The sequence below is a fragment of the Pongo pygmaeus genome, chromosome 5 (assembly GCF_028885625.2).
Source record: "Pongo pygmaeus isolate AG05252 chromosome 5, NHGRI_mPonPyg2-v2.0_pri, whole genome shotgun sequence".
Taxonomy (NCBI): domain Eukaryota; kingdom Metazoa; phylum Chordata; class Mammalia; order Primates; family Hominidae; genus Pongo; species Pongo pygmaeus.
The window spans coordinates 68,673,002-68,699,267 of NC_072378.2; the positions used below are offsets into that span (position 1 = coordinate 68,673,002).

Here is a 26,266-nt window from a genome sequence, read left to right on the forward strand (position 1 = left end):
AGAATGTGATAGAAAGTGCAAAAGAGGAACAACGAGAGTTGAGGGAGGAAAAAAGAAAGCCAAAAAGACTTGAGTGGGTGAGTGGGTGGAAGTATTTATTCAAATAAGCAAGAAGCAACAAAGAAAGAAGGAGGCTCCCCAACCCTGAAGTCAGTGCCAGCACAACAGCTTCCAGCCTTCATGGGAGTTTGTTCAGCTAACCCCCAATTATTGGATATAAAAAGTTCAATAAATTCATGAAGTTTCCTGGCATAAAAACATATCTAGATTTTCTCTGAGCCTAATAGTACCTTGTTTCTTTCCTTCTGGTGATATGTTCTCTTTCTAACTGTAGTCATTCCCAAATGAACTTGTTAAGCAATTCTGAAAACTTTAGATACAGAGCTGCCACAATTATGGAATAATTGCAATACTAATATAGTAAGATTTTTCACAACAATGGCTCCAGCCCTAAATATCCTGTAACTGCTTTGCTTAAGGTTAAGAAGAATGATATTGTCATCAGCACTTTAGTCATTTACCTTCAATTAATGAACAAAATGTGATGAGTGCATGGTGCATACATAGAGTAAAACAACAGCAACAACAAAAAACATACGAAGATTTTGCTTTTGAGCAAGAGGGGACAAAAGAGATATGGTTCTCAAGCACTTGAGGACTATAAAATCTAATTTAAACCTTGGATTGTTGTTAATTTATTTATTTCCTGAAAAATTATATTTGCAACATTGTAGAGAGACAGGTCAGTGTTTGTTCTGAATCATTGAAACTCTGGTATTTACTTTGGCAGGTTGTAGAAGTTAGATTTAAATAGTAAGCACTTTTTCACTCAAGAGTCTTTCCAACTTATGTGCACATCTTGGACATGTTTAGCACATGGTCCATTCTTCACTCTTTTCCCTGTATCATTCAAGGTTAATTCAGGTTCTTGAGTCACTGGCTTTTGGCTGGGTTCTGCCAACAGGAAGCACTGGTGAGAGAGTAGAGGTTGAGGAAAAGAGGGAAACCTGGGATCTTTCTCCCTTACTCTTTCTGCTTTTGGAAGCACCTTGTATGTCTGGTGTAGTTCCCACAGTGCTTCCAGTATATGCCAGGTGCTGCAACCCCTGGGCTTAAGTCACTCTGCCCTCTCCTTGTATCTGTCCAGCCTAGGAGGTACACTGACCTCTTCTGCTAATCCCTGGGTTACTACATGGTCCCCTATGTGGCATCTCAGTTCTTCCATCATTTGAATTTTTGTGGACCATCTTGCTGAAATGTAAACACCTTAAGTGGTTTCTGTTGTTCTTGCCTTAATTTTTCTTATCAATAAAAAACTTAATAACTGATAACAGTAAGTACATTATAAAATTCTTGTCCAAAATAGAAGGTTTTGTTGTTCTAGCTTGTCTATTTGTGTATAAGCTTACCTATATGTCTGAAACCAAATAAGTCTCTCTCAATTTGTAATGGCCACAAATTACACCATTCTAGGCTAAATTTTTATACACCAGTTTTTCTCTGGACATGAATTATAGAGCTCTCAGCATAATGGTTTTTAAAGGTAAAATATTTTAGCAATAATATCACATTACAAGTGCCTCTCTTACAGCTATTGTGAGGATCAAATTAGATAATGTACATTAAAAACCTTTGAAATTGTAAGAAGCACTTTAGATGTAAGATTATGTTATTATTATGTCATTACTGTAATGCCCTGAATTTCTGCAAAGAAGTTTGAATGCTGAGTTAAATCGATATTCACAATATTAGAAAAAATGTTATGGCCTCGCTTAGGAACTAGGGCACTCTGTCACTAACAGAAACCATTATAAAATTGACCACGTGCAGAAACAACTTTTTCTTTTTTACATTTTTTTCTCATGTAAGTCTGATGAAAGGAAGACTTGCCCTTTTTTACTGTTTTGCTTTTACTCCTAGATTACAGAATTTTGTCTCTCTTGCAGGCATACAACAAAATTAGCTTGAATAAAAGTCATTTTTAAAAATTAATTATTCTCAGGTATCATTTCCACAGCTATTTTTAATGGATTTGCTACCAGAACTTTCTCCTTGCAAGTAGGTTTATTGCTCACTTTATAATAGAAATTTTAATGGCAGTCATATTGCCATTCATTAGTCAGTGGAATTTATTACTTGCTGAGAATCTTCTAGTATCTTGTCCAGCTTAATTTGCAGTGACAAAAACAATGAAGTATTCCCTTTGAGAAATTTTCTACAAGATTTAGATGTGGAGAAGGGCCTCTCTGCATACATTTGCTAAGTATTCCTTTGAGTAGCTTCATACTATTGTACATTTTCTCACTTTTAAATCATTGTAAAGAATTTCTCCTTTCTATTAGTGATAGCCATGCCTTCCTGCAAATTGTCTTGATTCTCTTAGCTGTCAGTTGACCTACTCATAATGGTTTTCCTTGTGTGTTTAGTCTACCTGCTTAAACAAATTCTCTCAGAGTATGCCCAAGCAAAGCAGCAACAACAAAACAAAAATAAAAAGTCACATTCTTTTGAATACTTTTGGCTGTTATCGTGCAGCTCTTTTAATCATTTGCCAATAATTTTGTGAATGTCTCCTATTGTGCCATGCCCTCTGCTAGATGCTGCGGATCTAAATGTAATCAAGATAGAAATGGATCTTGCCCCTGTGGAGAATACACCCAATGGGAGAGACAGAGAATTAACCATTAAACCAATGAATGAAATAGTGTGCAGTACTGGGTAATAACTATGGAATGAAAGGGAGAGATTTCTTTAGATAAGGTGTTCTGGGAAGCATCTGAAAGTGCCATTTACTGTAAGAAATAAAATTGAGAAGTAATGTGGCTTGCAAGGAGCTGAGGGAATTTTTCAGGCAAAAGAAACTGTAAGTGCAGTGATCCTGAGGTAGAAAAGAGTTTTGGCATATTCTCACAAGATCAGAATACCTGTGTAGCTAATGTTGAACTCCTTAAGATGAAGTTAAAATGCAAAGGAGAGAGCAGACTTTGCAGTCTTGTAAAGCAATGGAAGCAAATGAGTTCTGTTAAACAAAAGATTGTCACAATGATTTTTCCATGCATTCATCTATCCATCCATCCATTCATCCATAACTTTGGTTGTTTAGAAAGCAAAGGATTAGAAGCCAGAGGTTTTAGGAGAGGAGATAGAACAGAAAGTTGGATGACAGTCAGAAAGCTACTGAAATAATCCAGACAAGAGATAACAGTTGCTTTGACTGTGGAGGTGAAAGTGGAGATAGAAAACAGTGGGCAGAACAAGAAGTATTTCAGAGATAGAACAGACGGCACATGCTAATGGATTGAATGTGGAAGACGAGGGACAGAAAGGAAGGAAGGGTGACTCTTGAGTCTCTCGCTTGACCAATTAGAAATCCAGCATTTTCTATCATGGGAAAGGCAGGAGGAATAGAGGATGTTTGGAACTTAAAAGATGGTATTCAAAATCATGGGAATGAATTATGGTATCCAGAAGAGAATAAGAGGAAGAAGAGAGCCCAGGAACTCAACATTTAGAAGGCAGGGATATGAAAGAGCCAACAAAGGGGACTTCAGCATAAGCTGCAGCAAGTAAGAGGGGGAAAAATAAGAAGACTGAGAGCTGATTATTGTTTTAATGAGAAAACGATTAACTTTCAAAAGCTTCTGAGTGTCCAATAAGATGGACAGAAAATTGACCTTGGAATTTGACCAGATAGAGCTCATCAGAGACTGTCAGCAAGAGGAATTTTAATGGAGTATTAAGAATAGAATACAAGTTGGGATGAGTTCTAAATGGGAAATTAAGAAGAGGAAACAGCATAGAAATTAGGAAGACGAAACACCATAGAAGGTTTCCATTACCTACTTTGAGAAAAAGGATTATTTACATTAGGTTATTTGCAAAATTGGAATATATGTACAGAGGGATTTGTATCTTCATAAAATATTTCAATATCACCTATCCCTGGCTTATATTAAATTTACATGTAGCATTTTTAAAAGTTATCAGATTATCAGAAAAATTGTTATGGCTTGATCACTTTTCTCAGTTGGTTCTTAATTTAAAACATATGTAACAATTTCCAATCACTTTCTTCTCTGGAATTAATATTTTAGAGAGCTCAGAAAGACATTTGAATAAACATGCAAGTCAGTTAGGGTTTCAATAAACTTCAATACTTTGAAAGACTTTCCAGTACACTGTATGTATACCAAGGGTGGAAACAGACCAAAACTGAACAGAATTGAATGTTCTTATTCTTTCTTTACACCATCAATTTCCCAATGCCCCATGCCCCTTTAAGATAAACTAAGGCTGGGGTGGGGCCTCACGCCTGTAATCTCAGCACTTTGAGAGGCCGAGGCAGGTGGATCACTTGAGCCCAGGAGTTCAAGATCATTCTAGGCAACATGACAAAATCTTATCTCTATAAAAAATACAAAACTTAGCCAGGTGTTGTGGCACATGTCTATAGCCCCAGCTACTAGGAGGGCGGAGGTGGAAGGATCACTTGAGCCCTGAATGTTGAGGCTGCAGTGAGCTGTGATCCTGCCACTGAACCCCGGCCTGGGTGACAGAGCAAGACCATTTCAAAAAAAAAAAAAAAAAAGAGAGAGAGAGTCATGTCTGGAAATGGAGAAGTCTCCTACTGTTTCTTCTTGTATCATTGCTTATAAATGATTGCATATTAGAATGATTTCTAAGTTATTTTATTTAACACAGATATTTTCTCAAATATGTAAATATCAAATTGCTAGTTTTTTTCCTCCTTCAAAATGCAATTGACAAGTAAAAGTTAATCTGCTTGACCTTGCTTTATGCTTAGAAAGTCAGACTTGGATGACTGGCTCATCTATTGTTATTTTTGCTGAGTCTGGTAACAATTAGCAAAACATCACAGGCATTTTTGCTGTAACATATCACTCCTGTATTACTGAGAAGACAGCAAGAGATAGTAAATAAAATGCTGCGCTTGGAGTCAGAAGTCCTGAGTTTGAATCCCAACTCATTTGCTTACCACCCAGGTGAAGTGGGCAAGTCATTTTAACTCCACTGACCCTCAAATTTTCTTATTCATAAAGTAAGGAAAATAAATAATATTTTATCCGACCATCCCACGGGTGGGTAGCATGTGCAAATGTGAAAATGCTGTATAAACAATAAAAGGTTGAAACACTTGGTCAGTATTGTGGAAACCTGAAGAACTTTACACACTATTTTAACTCACTTGGACTGTAAAAATCTGTCATTTTTTTTCCCACTCTCTAATTTTTAAGGCTTTACTGCTTTATTTTGCACCCACTCCAAATCCCACCACCATCTTTAGGCTCTTTTGATTAGAATCTGTTTGTTTGATTTGTTCATTCCTTTTTTTTTAATGTTTTATTTTATTTTATTATTATTATACTTTAAGTTTTAGGGTACATGTGCACAATGTGCAGGTTAGTTACATATGTATACATGTGCCATGCTGGTGTGCTGCACCCATTAACTCGCCATTTAGCATTAGGTATATCTCCTAATGCTATCCCTCCCCCTTCCCCCCACCCCACAACAGGCCGGGCGCGGTGGCTCAAGGGCCGGGCGCGGTGGCTCAAGCCTGTAATCCCAGCACTTTGAGAGGCCGAGGGGGGCGGATCAAAAGCTCAGGAGATCAAGACCATCCAGGCTAACACGGTGAAACCCCGTCTCCACTAAAAATACAAAAAATTAGCCGGGCGTGGTTGCGGGCGCCTGTAGTCCCAGCCACTCGGGAGGCTGAGGCAGGAGAATGGCGTGAACCCGGGAGGCGGAGATTGCAGTGAGCCGAGATCGCGCCACTGCACTCCAGCCTGGGAGACTGAGCGGGACTCCGTCTCGAAAAAGAAAAAAAAAAAAGAAAGAAAGTATTGCCTGATTTGTTCATTCCTTAGTCTAATCCTTCAAGACTGCCAGTTCTGCTATGCCTTATGTTAGAATTCAATTTTAATAAAATTAAATAAGAGTGAGATCTACTTGTATGAGTGTGTCAATTTTCCTTACGTATTTCACATTGACATACCTGATCTCAGAAACAGAATCTATCTCTGGTGATCTTCTAGGTTCCTATCTTTTGCTCTTGCTTCTAAATCTTTTTCACAAGATGTCACTATTTAATTTCCAAATAAAATGGAAAGCTCATGACTGTTTTATAATTATTGCTTAAAACTGTTCCAGCCTTGAATTTTGCTGTATTAAGAAAGAATCTTACTTAATGTGTACTGACAAAAATGTCCTGCTTAGTCACAGTGCCAAGAAAGGTATCCAAGAGCAGAATGGAAGCCCTGACATTTAGTCTAGCATATTGCAGCAAAGTGTAGTGCAGTACACTGGAGCCTGGTTTTTACACAGCACAGTTAGATAACAATAGTGGCGGGGAGATGGCAAAAGAGGGCTGGGCTCAATGCCTGGATGTCACCACGGCAAGGCTGGGGTGCTGTTGGAGACAAGAAGAAAGTGAGATCAACATGCTGAGTTTTCATTTAATAAAGCAGTCTCCTTTCAGCCCTCTCCTTGATTGTACTTGAAGACTGCATTTTCAATCTTAAACAGCTTCACTAAAATAAAATTATTTCAGGAATTTTTCACTTAAAATATGAAACCTTTCTTTCGGCGTGTCCCCTTCTGTCTACTGAAACATGGTTTGGGGATTAGGTATACAGTGAGGTTCTGATTTTGTAATGACAATTTTAACTGTAGCTGCAGAAATTTAATCATAGTTTTCAAGAAACTACATTAGTGCTTCTTTTCTGTCTCTCCTAATGTTCAAGAGTTAAAATGCAGACTAGAGTCTGCTACCTATCTTGGGTATGATTTCCTATTAAATTATTGAAGTTTGTAGGTGTTGGGATGGGAGCACGGGAAAAATAAAACAAAATTTTGCCCAAAGGTTTATATATTTTTCCTACTGCCTGAATATTACATGCTTTAATTGTTTGTTAATTCTCCCTGTTTCATTCTCTCTCTCATCAAAAAATTCTAAATTTAAAAAATCTGTACTAAAAGTTTGCTAAGAATACGTTATACTAATATCATGAAAATCATATCACATGAATTATAATAATTTCATTGTAATCCTGTTTTCTGGTTGTATCAGTCCTCATTATTTTATTAATGCATTTTATCTATAACTAGATTTCAGAAACTGTTTAATAAAAGTGGAGCCATAGAGAAACACTGTGAGACATTTACATGTACATCTACATTTTACTGGGGTGCAGAATAGTTTGTTTTGCTGAACTAGAACAAATACTTTAGTTCCTTAGGACTAGCAATGAGAAGGACTTTTCTGTCATGGAGGACTATCAAATTACAAGAAATATGTGGGTGAGACTTATGAAGAACTTTGGGACTTAGAGGACTGGTTAGAATTTGGTAGAAATGAAAACTAGAGTTTGGTTGAAGATGTCGAGGTAACTAGACAGTTTTTCCTACACAACTTTTAATCCTCTTTGTCTGTAGTTTTGCTGTAGTAAGCCTAAAGTCTCTTTCAAGATTGAAATGTCTGTTTGAGTTTTCATAGGAACAATTTCTCATTACTAAAAATTAGGGTTAAGAGGTCAAAATGAGAAATATTCTGTATTTTTATATTCTCCAATTTTAAAGGAAGTTCAAAGTGAAAATAGAAAATTGTGAATGGAATATTTTGAAATCATAAAATTTTTCATGATTCATGAAATTTTACATTTTTCCTTATGTGAAGGAAATATGTATAAAACAAGCAGGATTATCTTTAATGAAAATGATGATTTTTCATTTTGTTTGAATGACTAAACATAACTTTATTGGTTTTTCTCCTTCTTTTTAAAAATATATCTTACAGAGAAGAAAATCACGATATTCAGACCTTGACTTTGAGGTAAGTGTATACGAATTATTTTAGAATTGTAATTACTTGAATTCAAAATAAATATATAGTTACTTAAATATTATTACTCTATGCAGCCATGTAAGGGCATTATGTACTAATTTAATTAAATAAGTCAAACATTTTTAATTAAAATTTATCCTGTATAGGATGAAATTTTTAAATTTTGAATTACTTTAAGTATTTGCTAAACTGAGATTTTCTGGACAAGTGAGGAATCTGTTTTATACATACTAAGATAAGTGAACAATTTATGTTAGGAGTTGAACCTGGTTGATTCAGTTTGTAGGGAGGGGGAATGTCAGCTTCCTGATTTTTATATTTAAAGCAATTTTCTTGGTTTTACTTCAGTGACTGCCTGAAGAGATCCTGTGAGTATGCTTAGGCTGGTTAGCTAGGCTTTCTCTGAAAATTACTTGTTTCATGTTGTGATTCCTGCTATTTAGGTTCTCTGTGGTACATTTGATGGTTTTTTTTTTCAATAGAATCTATTGATTCAATGTGCTCCTGTGTTTAGTAAATGCCTTTTCTCAGATACAAACAAGATGAAAATTTTCATTTTCCAGTTTACATTGAATTTATATTGATGCTGTAATATGTTTACTCGAAAGTACTGAAATCATACCATCTGAGGAGGTTATGCTAAATACAAAATTAATGATGTTTAAGCATCACATAAAATGTAATTATGTATATTGATAATTGGATATGATTCATAGTCTGCTAACATAATTGGATATAATACATTATATATTTCTCCAGTATATTTGTACCTTTGTGATGCATACATAGAACTCAATACTCTTAATTGATACTCCTAAAATTACAGAAGCCTCCCAGAATGTACTAACTACTCCTAATTCAGTCATTTCATTTATGTAGATGAATGTTGTAGCTCTACAATGTACATCATGTGTCAAAACTAAGACTTGTATTTATTTATTGCAATGGTCAACAATGGTTTTACCCTGAATGGAGTCCAAGGATAATTGGTTCTTTTCAGTAACATTTCAGACTACAAGATACAAAGTAATGATAAGGAATCATTTATCTACGATTAAATAGCAAATTTTAATACTGATGCAGCCTCATTGTAGTAACTTAGCACTGAATATATATTTTATTGTATCCAAAGTTTTTAGCATAAAAGTGTCAAGAATATAAATCTGAATAGACAATATTCAGCAATCTTTGCCTTCAGATTTTTTAGAGCCTTTGAAGAACAGATATTTTATAGCTTTTTAATATTTATTCTTCAGGTAGCCAAAAATAGAGCATCAGACTGTATATATTCTTGTCTAAAAGCAATAAATTGTTATGTTAGTATAAAGGAAAGGAGGAAGGAATTAACCCACTAGGCATCAGTGGCAAAATATAGTAAAAACCTAGATCTAAAATTAAGCCTCAATTCAACCAACCTAAGTTATGTAATCACAAACACTGAAAAGAAATCTAATCATACTGTGTCACTTGGAGCATTAGAAAAACTGTTCTTTTTTCATCTATTCTCTGTGGCAACTGGTAGCAGATTCCTTAAGCTGATACTTATTTCTATGCTTATTATTCCACCCATAAAACCATGTTCTTAGTAAAACCTTTGCTGATAAAGAAGAGAAATTGCAACACAAGAACGCTGGACATGTCTTTAGCTCTTTAATTGCTGTAATCACTGCATGATTACTACAGGTGTCAAAATTTGGTGGGGGCAGGTGGAAACTTTGAGACATTACTTTTACTCTACAAATTGTTTAGAGCTATTTCCCTTAGTCTCATGTGCTATAACAGGTATGTGGCAGGTATTTCATGGATTGAGTTTAGAAAACTTATTGCCAAGTATAAATGCGAATGAATTGTGATACAATCTATTTATATTTTGTGGGTGGTTCTTGAGGGAAAGTCCAGGTTGTCCCCCTCTTAATTCAGGCTAGCTTAATTAAATTTGTATCAAGCTCCCTGACACTCCTGCTCCCCCTGCAAGCTTTATCATACAATGGCCAGCTTAAACATTTTGCCACTGACAGACTGCTTCTTGGACTTCTTAAAACATCTTTGCTTCAGGCTTTAAGCCTAACACACTCCCCAGAGTCTACACACTATGATAATATTCTGCCAACTCATATATCCCTAAAACTCCTGTGGCTAGTTAATGTCACACCAGGGGAATAGCCCTTTCATGTAGCCAGTCTCCAGAACAGCATTGCATTTCTGGATTCTTGCTTTCTGGAAAGTATACAGAAAACACTGTAGTGATATTCTTGTGTTCTGTAACCAAATGCCTTTTTGAAATTGTATGCCCACCTCCAGAGATCCTAGTACCTAGTAAGCATTCAGTAATTTTTTTAAAAGAATGGTGAAAAATTGAATTATTTTTCCATCCAGTTTGCTTTAACAAAATATTATTGGACACTGTACCTGAGTTAAGGCAGAGACTAGTATAAAAAATGACAACTATGGAAGAGACGTTTCAAAGATAGCCACACTGAATTTCAAAGATATCCACATTAGATATAACTCAAGGAGATAGAAAAATGGCAGGTAGAAATTCTAGGAGGAGGAAAAAGCATGTAGGTTGGCTAATCTGTGGCATTCTTAAGAAACAACAGGTAAGTCAAAATTTACCTAAACAGGTGTCTATGGAAGAAGAGACTAAAGTGAGTAATTTAGAAACCATGCCTTATAGTCCAGGAGGGATTTTTATTTAATTTGCTACTAAAAGCTGCTAAGCTTTTTCTATTGTATTTTTTTGCTTCTTGTTGTTGTTGCTGTTGTTTCAACGCAGAATGATTTGTTATACTCTAGGTTTTAAAAAGATGAGTATGTCAGTAACAGGGAGGATAGATTGTAGCAGGGTGAAAGGTGAAGTAGAAATACCAATTAGGATTGGCTAGTATAGTAGGTAATGAAAGTCCACTTCCTGGAGGTGGTAGGAAGAGAAAGCAATGAGAAGACTCCGCAGAGGCAGAATCTATGGAATTTGGTCCTTCACTGAACATAGGGTGAAAGGGTGAGGGAGCAGAAAAAAGAAGACTCTCCAGTTCTGAGCCTGGGTTTTTGCTAGTACCAGTAACAGAACCAGGGAAATCAAGAAGATATCTAGTCAGGGTGAGTTCCATTTTAATATTTTAGAATAAAGGTTCCTAATATGATGTTAAAACAGACAATTAGGTAAGTTGTTCTAATTGTCTGTCTTGTGTCGAGATTTGGGCTCTAAGAATTCCCAGAAACACAATTACAGGCATTCATTCTGAAACACTAATAGATAACAGTATCCATACCATGTTAAAAATATATGGATAAAGTAGTATCCATGAAACCCCATCTCTACTGAAAATACAAAAATTAGCGGGCATGGCGGTGCACGCCTGTAATCCCGGCTACTTGGGAGGCTGAGGCAGGAGAATTGATTGAATCCAGGAGGTGGAGCTTGCAGTGAACCAAGATCGTGCCGCTGCACTCCAGTCTGGACAAGAAAGTGAGACTCCATCTCAAAACAAAGTGAAAACAAACAACAACAAAAAGAACTGTATACATATACTTGTCATATGGATTTTTTTTAATCTTCACTTCCAAAAAATGCAGAGATAAAAATTTTCACAGTTTTCCATGAAAATTATGTAGCCTTTTTTTTTTTTTTTTTTTTTTTTGACAGAGGCTGGCTTTTTTACTCAGACTGGAGTGCAGTGGTGCAATCTTGGCTCATTGCAACCTCTGCCTCCTGGGTTCAAGGAATCCTCTCATGTCAGCCTCCTAGTAGCTGGGACCACAGGCATGTGCCACCATGCTTGGCTACTTATATTTTGTTTTGTTTTTTGTAGAGATGGGGTCTCATCATGTTGCCCAGGCCAGTCTCGAACTCCAGGGCTCCCAAAATGCTAGGATTATAGGCATGAGCCACCGTGCCTGGCCTATGTAGCCTTTTAAAAACATTTTAGGATGTTTTTCTGAGTTTTTAATGAGTTCCATACTTCCACTGTTTTCATACTTCTCCAAACTGGGAGACAATGATGGTGGACAGAGGACAAAAGAAGACACAGACACAGGGTAATCACAAATCCCCATTTTCACGGGGGCTTGAGTTTTTACAAGGAGATTTGGGGGATAATAGTCAAGTAAGATATCATTTTATATTAATTCAATATCACTACAAACACAGCTAAATTGCGACATAGAAATCAAAGTATATTTCAATTTCTAAGTATAAGGCATAAGATTTCAAAGAAATGTATTGTTCATAACAGACTTCTTCCTGCGCCGTCCCTGAGCCCCAGCAGTAAGTGCACTCCATTAGGCAATCTGTGTACTTTTAGAGGAAAAGTTTGAGCAATTTAGTCCTAGACACTAGCCATCTTTTTTTATATTACTAAATTTAAACTGTTGCAAAATTATGCATTTACAGCAAGTATACTCATGATTGACAGTGGCAAAATAAAAAATATGCAACTAATTTTTGCTGTTTTCAGACCCTGCATCTAGTTTCTTTTAAACTCTGGCATCATATTTATTCAAACAGAAACATATTTGAAACATAGACACTAAAAATGGGTCTACAGGTTCCATGTGAGGGACACATTGGGACTCCAGCCAAGGAAATCATCCCCCTTTCACAACACAGCTTTAAGAACTAAGCTAAATCCCTGTAGTGTGCATTGCTTCCTTAATATGAGTTTTGACATTCGTTTTAGGCTAATATTAAACAACCTACTCTGGAGAGAGGAATACAGGGCTCAGAAAATGGTAGCCCAGAGTATGGTGCTTTGGCATTCTGAGTGCTTTGAACTAAGAACATTGAAAGGCCTCAGAAGCAACCTCAGAACCAGGATCTCTGATCTTCTCTTTCTCTCCTGTCACTGGCCCCTTATTCTCCTCCAAAGTAAGTCATAGATACCAGAATTCCTCTTCACCAAATTGCATCATAGTAAGTAGAACTTCTTTTCCCCAAAGCAAGCCAAAAAACTTAAAAATATTACTCTAACCTTCCCTTACCTTTTCATCTAGAAGCCAGCCATAAAGGACTCATGCAAACCAGTAAAGAAGAAGAAGAACCATAGGTTCATCTTAGCCGATATGGGCAATGGCATTGTAGGTGTATAAAGTTCTAAGGCTGGAAAACGTAATTCACAGAAATTGGTTTCTAATTCCCATCAGCCCATGATTTCCAGACCTCATACTATAAAGTTTATGGTTAGGAGATTCTCCAACTTTCTCTAACAATTTATTTCAGCTTCTAAAAGTCTGTATACAGTAAATACCTCTCTGATATATAATTCAGACTTAAGCTTCAACTCTGTGATTCACACTTATGAATTAAAGTGAAAATCTGTAAACAGTTTTTTCTAAGCCCACCTACAGGTCATTTATAAGCCATTTGTATTAAAAAGAAAGGAACACAATAAAATCAGAATGAGGAGGAAAAGCTCCTGATTGGGGCCAGTAAATGAGCCATTCTTCCAGTGGGAAGACCTCTTTTATAGAAGAAGAGAAGATGACATTTATAATGGCCTTCCATGTGTCAGTTGCCTTCCCTGGCCTATATGTCTATGCTGTCTTGTTCATTTAAGGTATTCAGTATACATTTATTGAGCACCTGCTGAATGCCAGATGCTGTGCTAGGTGCCAGTGATATACAGACGAATAAGTCATTGCCCAGGAACTGTTCAGAGACAAAATATGAAGACCAGCCATTAAAAATATAATTGTAGTACTATGAAATAGCTGCAGGGTGATCGATATCCATAGAGCTTATGGGCTCACTACAGAGGGTACCTAGCCCATCCTGGATTGTTTTGTCTCATTTTCCATTTTAAAAAGACATAATTACAAACCTGAATAGACTAAAGAAGAGTGCTCCCGGAATCTATGAGATACATCTAAGATAGCAGAAGGCAAAGAGAATTGATGTGGAATTCAGAAAGAATTCCAGCTTGCTCACCACTTGTGTGAGCTTGGTAAACTTACTTAGCCTCCTTGAGCTTCAGTTTTCTAATCAGTAAAGTGGAGATAATGGCTTTACCTCCCAGGGTTATTGTGAGGATTAAGAAAGATAATAATGGCTGCCATTTCTGAAGTGGCTCTTATCTGTGTGGCCCAATGATAAGTGTTTTATATTCTTCTTTAAATCTTCAAAATTACCCTGCAAGGTAAGTCTGATTACTGAAACTGGGGCTAAAAGGAGATTAGATTTTACACTTCAGACCACACAACTTAAAAGTGATACAACTGAAGTCTAAATATACATTTCTCTAGATCCAACTTGGAGATTATGCTATCAGACTTGGCGTATTCCAAGTATTTAAATGGTCTAGGAGAGTTCTTGGGATATAGTAGGTACTCCAGACATACAGGTGGCTTTCCGTCCTCATTTTTCTCAAATATCTGAAATATGATGAATGTGCTTCATTTTATGGAATCACTTTTTCTCTAATATCAACAATTAAAGGATTGCAATGACTAATTCTCTTGCATTTAAAATGTATAAAAAGAAAGGGGTCTTTTGAAATAAGCTGCTCAGGAGAGCATATTTCTTGTGCAGTTAGATTGGTGGTCCTCTCAGGATGGGGATTCATATACAGCTTCAAGAAATGCTGCGTGATATTAATATGAATGCAAGGAAACATTATCATGCGCTTATCTTTATTGTAAAAGATGCATATAATATTTGACAGCCACCTGAATTCTATAGATATGTAGATATTGTCAATCAGAATATATCTTTATTTAAATAGGAAATCCACAGGTTAGAATTTTCTCATTATTAGACATTTTGAAAACTCATTTCTAAGTTCAGTTTTTGACGGCAGTTAATTTCTTTAAAAAACAGGGGTGCTTAAATTAGAAAAGAAAGAAAAAGTCAATCAGATAAACCCTAATGTCACTAAACATAAAAAAAATAGCTAAATGAAATAGACCAGTAGATTTATAAGCATGAAAACTTCTAAGCAAGTGGCAACTCATTAGAGGCATCAGTGCTACAAATAAATACTCACACAAGTAAATAAATAAGAGGAAACCTTTAGTACACGTGAAAACTAAAACGACACCTAAGTTGTTGTCCCAGAATATTGTTGGGTTATAAACTCTCCAATGTTCACTGTGAAGCTGGCATTCTTATCAGTGGACTCTTCTTTATTTTAAACGCTGGACGATCTACTTGAGTCTATGAACAAGAAGAAATCATGCATGGACAATCAAACTGAGTTCATGTCAGAGACATGAGCTGTCAGTGGCAGCTGTAATGTGATACTTCTGCCAGAACTCCAGGCCATCATTGCTATGGTTATTTCTGGCAGTGCCAATGTGGCAGTTTCAAATTAGAATGAATATTTGGCATGAGGATGTATTTGCAATTAATGTTTCTAGGTAGCAAGTGCCCCATATTTCAGCATACAAATTTTTCATTTGCTTCCATATTCATTTCAGCGTCCTTCAGCTTTATTATTCAGAATAGCTTTAATAAACCCATGTAGAAAATATCAAAATGATTTTTAGTTATGTAATATTGGTGACCAGCATAACTTTATATTTTTCCTGTATACTTTTTAGACTTTCATAGCAATCCAATTATTTGAAATATGATCCACCCAGTTCTGAATTAGGTACTACCCATTCAATCAGAATATAATTATAAAGCCTCCAATCAGCGAATGTATCTTCTTTTCCATGGAAGGTATTTGATGCTTGGTTTGCTTCTTAAAAATGCTGTATCTGGTGTAAGTATTTGGCTGCAACAAACATTAGGTGACTTTGACTAATGAAATAACTGTTGGAAGGGGACAGAATAATTCACCTCTTGGCCAGAGAATAGTAGGAATGTCAACGGACATTTCCAGCAACATGGGAAGGTATAGTTCCCCAAAGCAAAGTCAGAATCCTCACAAGATGAGGGATAATTGGAGACTTCACAAACAAAAATTATCAGATGCTCATCTCAAAATAAGGGTGCTATGCCTTTGGCATCAACTCTCTTAGAAGAGAATGAGTTTCTTGTACTTGAAAAGGAAAGATCCCATTGAAGGGAGGGGATTCCAGCATAGAATTAAAAATTGAGCTAGAAATTGTCTGAATCCTAGAAAATGGAAAAGAGAGGATAGACAAATAAGACCATGGGAATAACTAATTTGAGGAATTTCAAATTAAATATGAATATATGAAAATGAGGGGATTGCCTCACTTGGATTTATCTTAGCAAATTATCCTGTCATTTTCATAGCAGCACCATATGTTTTCTTTATCACACTTACAGTTTTACATTTATTTGAATTATTATGCCTGTGTCCTCCATTAGACTTCAAGCTACAAGAGATCAGGAACTCAATCAGATTTTGTGCAACATGATTACCTGAGCATCTAGCACAATATGTGATGCTCGTAAGTATGTATTAAATGATGGAATAAAATATCTCAGAAAAATATCAATACATCACCCCACTGTACCATAGAAGAAAATAACTCTATATAATAAGATTCATTGCTATGAAAAATGAAATTTGTAAGTTAGAAGCAGATTTAGTCTTCTAACTACAATAGTTTTTTTTTAAGTGTTCCTTATGACACAAATCCATATTTTAATCAGTATCTTAGAATCTGGTACTGCATGAAAGTGTTTGTCTCCTGAAGGAAAGAACGTGCTACTTTATGTTTGCCAGTGACAGGGTCCTCAAAATCTCCCCACTGAGTTGCTTATGCAAATCCTCTCTCTCATAAATCTCCACAAGCCATCACTAGTCAAATTATGTTTGCCTGGCGTTTCTCTGTTAATCCTGCAAATCTGTTTTGTATATTCTCCCCCAAACTGATGGGAAGTTAATCATTCTATAATTGCTTGCTATGTTTCATGTCCCTATCATGAGTAATGTTGCCACGTTCTTGTCCTCAAACACCTGATTCTCACACAGCCAACTCCTGGAGCCAAAAGGAGCAAAGACAGAAACTGATTGTTGCAAGACATAAAATGGCAGAAATCTCTCACATAAAAGTAGGCTAGTGAAAAGGAAAGAAATGAGCTAAACAATCTATTGCCTAGATACATATTTATTAAATATAGGAAATTGAAGCTTGCATAGGAGAGAACAGGCTTTTTTAATGTGTTAAAGATTCAATTGTTTTTGTCTTTTGTCCTTTTCCTTTTCCTTTTCCTCAGGGAGATAAAGTGCTTCTCTGCAGTGTCTTTTAGAAGGAATTAGGCATTACAGCTGTCCCAAAGATATATTTCTTTTTCAAAACAAATCCTTACTTTTGAAAATATTTGCTAGTTGAAACGATGGACCAAATATTCAAATTCTAGCTTAAACATAGATATAATATACCTATGGCAAACCACATGCACAAATGGTAAGTTATGAAGCATATGGTTAAAATACAGTAAAATCTTACACAAATATGAAGGCATAGTCTTGGAGAATCACCAAAATATTGATTTTTAACTTTTAAAAATCAAAACTGAGGAAGACATTTTCTCCTTTAAAATAACAATTACAAATACAGGGCACTTATTATCTAACTCTTCTTCGTTAGTGCTCTTAAATGATCTGTAATTGAACAAGATTCAGCCCATGATACTTATCCCAAGGCCATTTTTATTTGACTGTATTTGTTGAGTTATGGTGAAGTTGGGAGAAAAGGGTATAACCAGGGATGAGGAGTATGAATATATTTGTATCTGTGATTTTAGAAGCATATCAGCTACACAATTTATGCTCTGAACCCTAATTGTTAAGAATCTATACCATCTCCTAAACAAATTGATGACAACTATGGGTCAGATTTTCCTCCTATGAAGCTCAATCATTATGCACATGGAAAATGCAAGGTTTTACATCCCACATATATTTCAGACACTTTAGTGCTTTGATTCAGCCTTAATGGCAGGGCTTGGGATTTTGCTCCCACTTTAGTACAGCCAGCTAGGATTTTAGTGTTTATAGAAATAAAACATAAAAAAGTAATATTTCCCATGACAAACATCAGGGACTGGGTGCTTTACAAGTTTAAGTTTTTAAACATTTTAAAAATATTATTACAGTTTTTGTAAAACAGCTTTAACTTTTGAATAACGAAAATCTTACTCAGAAATGACTGGTACATTTTTAATGTACCCACAATAAAACCTTTTTTTTTTTTTGTAGTCTTGTAAGTGAAAGAAAAAGCCAATCTTAATGTGTAAGAAGTGCTGAATATGAGACAATGATTTGCTGCAACTTATTTGCATTTGTGCATCTTATAGGACCTGCTGATTCCTGCCAAACTTGATTATCCTTATTATTAAAGCAAAAATATTAAATCTCTTGTTTGAAAAACATACATCAAGTTGGGGATGAGAGCTATCTTGTTCTCTTTTGCAGAAGGTCATGCATACAAGGAAGAGGCATATGGAACTATTTCAAGAACTAAATCAGAAATTTCAAACTTTGGACAGATTTCGGGATATACCAAATACAAGCAGTATGGTAAGTATGCTTTGCTTCAACGCCCGAGAAGAAGATGCATGATGTCAGATATTATTACTGCCTTCCAGGACCTCCTAATGGTGGGAACATAAAATGAGTCTACATAGAAAAAAAAGTATAAGCCCCCAAAACGTACTTTGGAAAGTCTACCAAGACAAATTAGGAATGACAGAATCTTTAGGCATTTTATTCATATTTCAAATATCCTCATTTATAAGCTTTAATTAGAGTTAGTTTTATATCAAAACTATATTGGCTTCATCTGATCATTTTACTGTCAGAGTTAAAATTAAAATTAAGTTTCTTTTCAAATATCCCTTTGGGTTAATATTTCCATTTTCATTTGAATGTCTGACATAAATATAATTGTTTTATGTATATGAAGTTGTAACCTGAAACCAGAGTGATAGATTTTTGTCTCCAGGAGATTTACTTATTTTGTGGTAAGAATTTTCGTACACACATCAACACTGGGGATTCTGGTTATTAATTGTGACCATTCTCTTCTCATTCGTTTACATCATTATAATCTTAGTACAGGACTTCATCAAATAAAATAACTTTGTACAATTACTATGTTTATGGCATAATCATAGCTTCACAGAAGTTTATGTAATTATAAGAGCACTAGACCAGGACTCTAGAAATCAGTATACTAGTCGAAAGCTCAAAAGCTCAATCAAGAACTATCTGATCTTAAGCAAGTCACCCAACTCAGGTTTCTAAACTTCAATTTCACCCTCCTAAATGGAGCATAGAAAACAGTAATTAATATATATCTTCAGTCATTACAACACTTTCAAAAGCAAGTAGGTTAAGAAGCACCTTATAGGCTAGGAAGCTGAGGCTCAGCTATAAGACATAGAGCTGGGACTGCCATCTGACACCAGCTCTTCTCCTTCACCCAAATATGGGGCTCTTTCTTTGCCTCATAATCTTTGCGGCCCTTGGATGGTCCTTCTTCTTTTCCAGACATCAATATTTATATTGTTCTAAAGTAGATGACGTTTGGTCACCTTCTTAATATAGTGATTCTTCCATATGTATTTTATGAGACTTAGCCCTAGCTTCCTGATTAGTAATGTTAGCTTCGGAAGAGCTGAAGAGTATCTTTTGTGTATCTTTATGTTTTTCTTTTATTCCTCTCAGTACTAGTACAATTCCGGTTGTGGTAAGTTATCATGGCTTCTATTGATTTATAGCATGGCTATGATCGTTCAGTCTGTGTTTGTTAAATGAAGGTTATGAGAAATATACGCTTTAACTCTTAATTGGTCTCTTAATAGTTTCATGTTCATCAATTTTTCTCCTTAAAGTAGGAATCATGTATTATTTGTTATCACCAATCAAATGCTAGGCATATAGAAAACACTTCATTCATAATGAGTGGGTCTTCCTCTTCTACTCCTCCTCATAGAAGGCTATCAATTTTTAGCTAGCATGCGAGTGAGAATTACGCCATTGAGGTTAGACCTAAACACATTACCTACTCATTTTGAAATATTGAAAGATAACATTGAAATAATTGAAGAAACTTCATTACTTAAAAAAAGGAGAGGGTTATATTTACAAATCTAAAAGTCTTATGCAACAGATACAGCTGGCTAACTGCTATAATATGATTGTAATTTCCCCTTGTTGTATGGTCTGGGTAATAAATCATTAATGGCACAACTATCTGTATCTCAGTTTCCTGACAATAAAAATAGTCTACTAATTACACCACATCTCTGCAGCAGCGTGCCTTTTCTAGAAGAGATTTATAAATATTTACCATTTGGAAGGTTAGGAGTGGGGAGGATAGAGTTGTCATTGCTGCTTGACTGTCATCCTAAATATCTGAGAAGAGAGAGAAAAAAATGCGACTTCCTTATTCAGTTTTTATTAATAATGAGCATGAGTGAGTTCATTATCCTTAATTTAGTCACATAATTTGTAGTGGCACATTGTTAATGAAAAATTGCATAATTGGGTGGAGAAAGACTTTTTTAAAACCTCAAATAAAGGGGTTTTTCTTTTCTTTTCTTTTTTTTCTGGGCTGCTAACTCACAGCACCTGCCTGGCACTGCAAATGATGGTAATTATGTAGAATAATAGAATTTGGGGAATCAAAGGGAAACCAAAAAACCATTTAGTCCATTTCCTTGCTTCCAGGCAGGAAAACATTTAAATCACACTAAAAAAGAGAAAGCACTGATATCCAGAGAAGAAACTATTTTACTTTGTGTGTGTTTCACAAACCATTCAGTCAAGATCTCTTTCCCTGAAGTAGTTTTGCAAATTCTTACTTTTTTAAAATAAGCATACTCTTTTTTGCTTTGTATCTAAATATTGGTAGGTTGAAAGAAGGAGGGAATGAAAGAAGAGAGAGAGGAATAAAATGAGAGAGGAAGGAAGAAAAAAAGGAAAGGAGAAAAGAGAAAAGGATAGATGGATGGAGGGAGGGAGGGACTTATTCACAAGTGGACAGCCAGTGTGCTCTGGATCCATGAACTATGGGAAATGCTTAGGCAACCCTGCCATATTTTTGGGTGGCTCTGAACTCTGTTTACCTAACATTCTATTTCTACTGATGCAGCTTAAGACCAAATTAGCATTTTGGGAAGCTTCGTGCACGTTGGCTTATATGGAATTTATGATGTTTTAGCCTTTAACAAATATGCATCTGTTTAACTACAGCTCCTTATTCTGTACTCAAGTGCAAAACATAAATTAACAAACACAAAACAGCTGCATAAATTCGGAGACTTACACTAACTTTGAAGTTTTTATCATAAGATTCATACCTCCATTGAAACCTTTCCTGGCACCCACAGCTCTCACCACCAAATTCAGTGATCCCTTTGGACAGCTCCACGGTTCATCATTTACTTGGACCATTGACGGTATTACACTTTTCAGTATGAGAGTCTATAGGCTCCTCTCTTATCACGCCCAACACACAGGAGGATGAGTCGCTCCTGGGTACCATACACTGACAACCAAGTCCCTCCCTACTCCCTGCAGATCTTGTTCCCACTCTGACTTCTGAGTGCAGTAGTTTTTTACCACTAAAGAAGCCTCTGACCTAAAGGGCATCCACACATTTGTGAACAATAATGAGAATGCCAGTTGAGCTGGGAGTGGCTTGGGATGCTAAAGATTAGCAGAAAGCCAAAATTAATGAGTTATGAATTAATGTATTACGCACTAATAGAACCTCGCAGGAATTCAATAGGTCATGTAGTGACAATAATAGCATTTGAAATTAGAATATAGATTTTCTGACAAAGTTTAAAATTGGCCATTTTAGTTCACATATCCATAACGGTTGATCTTTGAAATCATATCTGTTCCGAACATAATGGAGCCCCTATATATTCCAAGCAAATGAACTAACACTTTACATACTCTGAATTCTTTCAGGATTGAACTAATTGGACTTTCTGTCAAACTAAGGATTCCCAGAAATCTCCTTTAGACACAACCCTCGTGTATGATAAATGAGTCCACTATGGATCTGATTCAGTAGAATTCGAACCAGTGAGCCTTTCAGTTGATGTTTGATGATTCAGGTCTCACCATAGTGCCCCTAAACGTTCAACATCTCCCTATTGCCTACAAAATAAATTCCAAATTTAGTAGCCAGGCATTCAGAATCCCTTATGATCTGGCTTCCACTTTACCTTCTGCCTGCTTTTCTGCTATTCTCTTTTATGCCAACTAAAATAGATAGGTCACTGTTCTCATGGTTTTCCCGTCTCCACGCTCTTTGGATTTTTACTTCCCAGTATGCCATTCAGCCACCAGACCTCCAACCACGCACATGTGTTCATGGCCAAGCCCATCCCTCTATTCTGGCCCTGATGTCACTTTTCTCAGAAATTTTTATGTGTTTCCCATATAAAGAGCCATCTCTCTACCCTTCTCTGAATTCCCATAGCACTTTTCCTGGTTGATAGATATAAATATTAACATGTTTTAACCTCCATTTAACTATAAACTCTTCTGTAATAAGTATGGCTACTATAATTGAGTGTTTATTAAATTCTCCAGGCATTATTCTAGGTTACCCCAATTTTTTTATTTTTGCAACCCCACAAGGTAGGCATTGATCCACACGTTCTGCCAACTCCTTGGCCCACAATATAAAGCATATCTCTGTTTTGCAGATATTCAGGTTGAGGTTCAGAAAAATGAAATCAGTTGTTTAAAATCACATTCATCTGAAGTGGAGGAACTGGAATTTGGACCTGCATGTATTAGGCTTTAAATCTTGAGCTTCCTAGTGGACCATGCTGATTATGACTTCATCCTCCCTGGTAGCTAATATGGTGTCTGGCACAGAGCAGCTGATAAATAAATATTGATTGAAGGGAAGCAGAGAGGGAGAGAGGAAAGAAAGGAAGGACAAGGCAGAGGTAGAGCGACAAGACTATAATTCATGAGACTTCAGAATATTTGACTAAAGCATAATTAATTCCCTCCACACATCCTAAAAATTAACCTTTCATTAAATGTTTACTATTAAACTTTCTTCCCTATATATTCTCAGGAGTAAGGTTAATCAGTGCTGAAAACATCTAATGCATTAAACATTTTATTAATTTAATTTCCAGTTATGATAAGTGTTTTTGTTGTTGTTTTGGTTTTTGGTTTTGGGTTTTTTTATGTTGCTCAGGCTGGTCTCACACTCCTGGGCTTAAGCAATCCTCCTACCTCAGCCTCCCACGTAGCTAGAATTACAGGCACACATCATTGCACCTGGTTTAGGTATGACAGGTATTTATACAGATTGCCTCTCTTTCTTTAGCCAGTTTGAGATGATGTTTAATATATTGAGTGGAATTTGGATAGTAATTCAAGTACCTATTTTCTGTTCACTTGGTAATTGATTACAATCAGTTAAATGCCAGATTTGGGGAGCAGGGAAGGCTTACACTCAACAACTATAATATTCTCACCAAACATGACATTCTATAATGAAAAATAAAAAGGAAATTAGAATATTAGGCTTCTAAGATCATTTTAATAATTCTGAAAAAATAGAAATCAAGAGCTAATAGAAATTAAAAGGCGGTGATTTTCAAGAGGGAAATATCTTTCACACTTTATAGAATTTATTGGTATACAATTAAAAGTTTAAAAAAGTATTTAGATAAACAGTTAAATTTTATCTCATAAATAATTATTAATTTTAGTGAATCTGTATTCTACAACAAAAAACCCATAAAGCAAGAGAATATAGCAGCATTTAAATATTCTAAAATGTTAATTTCTTGAGAAAAACTCGGCATAGTGATCTAAATTATTTAATGGAATACTGTTACCTTGAGTAACTTTTTATTATTAAATAATATGCCCTATAAGACATTCTCAAATCTGCTAATCTCACCAAATTTCTGTCACAATACTTACATTTTCTACATTTAATCTTAGTGGTGACTTAACTCTCCTTCCTACTTCAACATATGGCCATACTGACAATTCACAACATGCCCCAAACAAAACATTGCCTACTTTGCCTTCTATACTACTGTTCACTTACTTTGATTCCTAGAAAATTGTTGGGTAACTTAGAGAAGGTATTCATCAGTTCGTTCAATGAAATAAAACTAAAATCAAAACTATTTCCCACAGTTGGCCATATTTTCAAGTCATCTCTGCATCACAGAAACTGTATTAAGATTACAAACACGCTCTCTTCCAGGAAACTTCAACTAGCGGTGATCCTGTTCATCACATAAATGACTCTCCTTCCCTCTCTTCTCAACAGGAAAACCCTGCACCAAACAAGAATCCATGGGACACTTTCAAAAACCCCAGTGAATACCCGCATTACACCACAATCAATGTCTTAGACACAGAGGCAAAGGATGCTTTGGAACTGAGGCCAGCAGAGTGGGAGAAGTGTCTGAATTTGCCTCTGGATGTGCAAGAGGGTGACTTTCAAACAGAAGTTTAGAAAAATCAAAATGGACTGAGGTAGAGACAAAACAATTTATTGCACTGACACTTAAGACTTGGGAAGCCTGACATTTCTATCTGGACAGTGTGACTATCTTATGTCAGGACCTTCATGTGCCAAACGTCAGTGGTGTTTTCATATGGTAACTTCTCACTAGTCAGGCTAGTGGAGAGATGACCAGGTGTACAGTTCTGACCATCCTGTGTTGTAAGTACCCGTGGAATGGATTTGTAAGGTAATCTTTATAGATAAACCTCAAGCAACGATTCATGTTGTAACCGCTTCATATGGTTTAGTTTTCAAAAAACTTCACCATGAAGCACAATGTATATATTTATGCAGTTTTTAAAGTTTATAACAGTCTGTTTGGCCATTACTACACTTTTTACTTTATAATATAAAAGCAAAGTTTTTGTCATTAAATGAATGTTTGTTGAGCTACATTCTTCATTGCTTTAAATGCAATAAAGTAATAATCTCACTTTTATATGAATAATATATTTCACATCTTTATTATTGCAGTTTTCTCTAGAAAGCTCTGAGAAGCTTTCTCTGCTGCAGCTGTGTATAAAATATTTAAAATGTTGTATGGTGTAAATAAACTTTTGTCTACATATCAGTTTTTTAGTGCATTTTATTTTGGATTTGTTGACCAGAAATTTACATATTTATAAAGTTTTTTTCAATACAGATACTAAAAATGTATTCACGGTTTTAATAGCATACCATTATTACTCCTTTGAGGCTGATGATTTCTCAAATGTAATAATAGGTTTGTATAGTGCTTCTGTATTTTCTACTCAAACATTCTTTGGAACAATGTACCATGTAAATGGGGCTTGTCAGAAATCTGCTGCCATCATACTCTTACATAAATATTATGTTTTTTTCTATCTTGTGGCAAAAAGATAACTAGTAGAAAACAGTAAGTTTCCATACAGAAAATAATACAGGGAAGAATGTTAATTTTAAGTAATGAAGTCCACTGCATGTTTCACAAAGGAAACTACTCATACTACAGTTATTCATCGCATAAAAAAAAATGAACTTCTTCAGGACTTTAAAAATTTTTGTCTATATAGTCTCTAGCAAAAGGAAAAGGGGAGTGGATGTATTTGATTGAATGATTTGTCTCTGGTTTGAAAGTGGAAGCCTGAGGTGAGCCAAATGCACAAACAGTCCCTAGTGTCTTCTCTTGTGTTAAACCCACACTGGTAATTTCTCTCACTCCCTCAGACACACATTAAAGGAAATACCAGGGGGAAGGATTTTAGCAGTGTCTTGGTCATTTCAATGAGTTGAGATGTGGTTTTTTAGTTTGAGGCAAGTGAGGGGGGTGGAGAGGAGACTGGGGTCTTCAAAGTTCCTAAAATGTGTATTTAGATTAGTCTGTGGTTAAACCTGAGCTGTGTGGTCTTCTGTGGTCTGCCCCAAACTCAAGTGAATCAGTTCCTGCTCTTCACGACCTTGGGGATCCGGCACTCAGGCCATGAGGCAGAGACTACGGTGCTTCAACATTCAAGTGCGCCTCTAAGCTAGAGCCTTAAAAACCACACAGCTCAGGCTGAACTCCTGTCAGATACTTATAATGTTCTCAATGTCAAGATGTTAAAAGTATATTTTTAATCAGATTTTAAAAATAAAAGCAACATCGTTATGCAAAAATATAACATAACTAAGGACTGATTTTTCAATAAAATAAATTTTATGCTAATTATAATGTAATTGTATAGCCTATTTATAAGATGACTTTTTGGTGATAGGAATAATATTTGGCAAATCTCTCCCTCTTAGTCTCTCTTTCTCTCTCTACATATATACATATATCATATACACATATGTGTATGATATATGTATATATCTCTATATATGTGTATCAATCTACATATATATATATAAATCCACAATGCTCAGTTTCATCTCCGTTACCTATAACTGTGAATGCAGACCATGTATGTGGTCACCCATTCCACACTGTAAAATCTTGAAGGAAAAGAAACACACTAAGCATAT

At 35.7% G+C, this 26,266-nt stretch overlaps 1 protein-coding gene across 2 annotated transcripts in view; it reads left to right on the forward strand.

Annotated features, from left to right (window-relative positions):
- The window catches only part of ADGRB3 (adhesion G protein-coupled receptor B3), a 754,183-nt gene extending 729,316 nt beyond the window's left edge, over positions 1 to 24,867 (forward strand). Inside the window, exons 28-30 of one of the 2 annotated variants that reach the window (XM_054491608.2) lie at positions 7,820 to 7,855; positions 18,202 to 18,306; positions 24,062 to 24,867. In XM_054491608.2, coding sequence (XP_054347583.1) covers positions 7,820 to 7,855; positions 18,202 to 18,306; positions 24,062 to 24,250 — 330 coding nt within the window. In that variant the 3' untranslated portion in view covers positions 24,251 to 24,867. The remainder of the gene's footprint in view (positions 1 to 7,819; positions 7,856 to 18,201; positions 18,307 to 24,061) is intronic. The other variant, XM_054491609.2, reaches the window with a different exon arrangement.
- Positions 24,868 to 26,266: the final 1,399 nt, after the last annotated feature.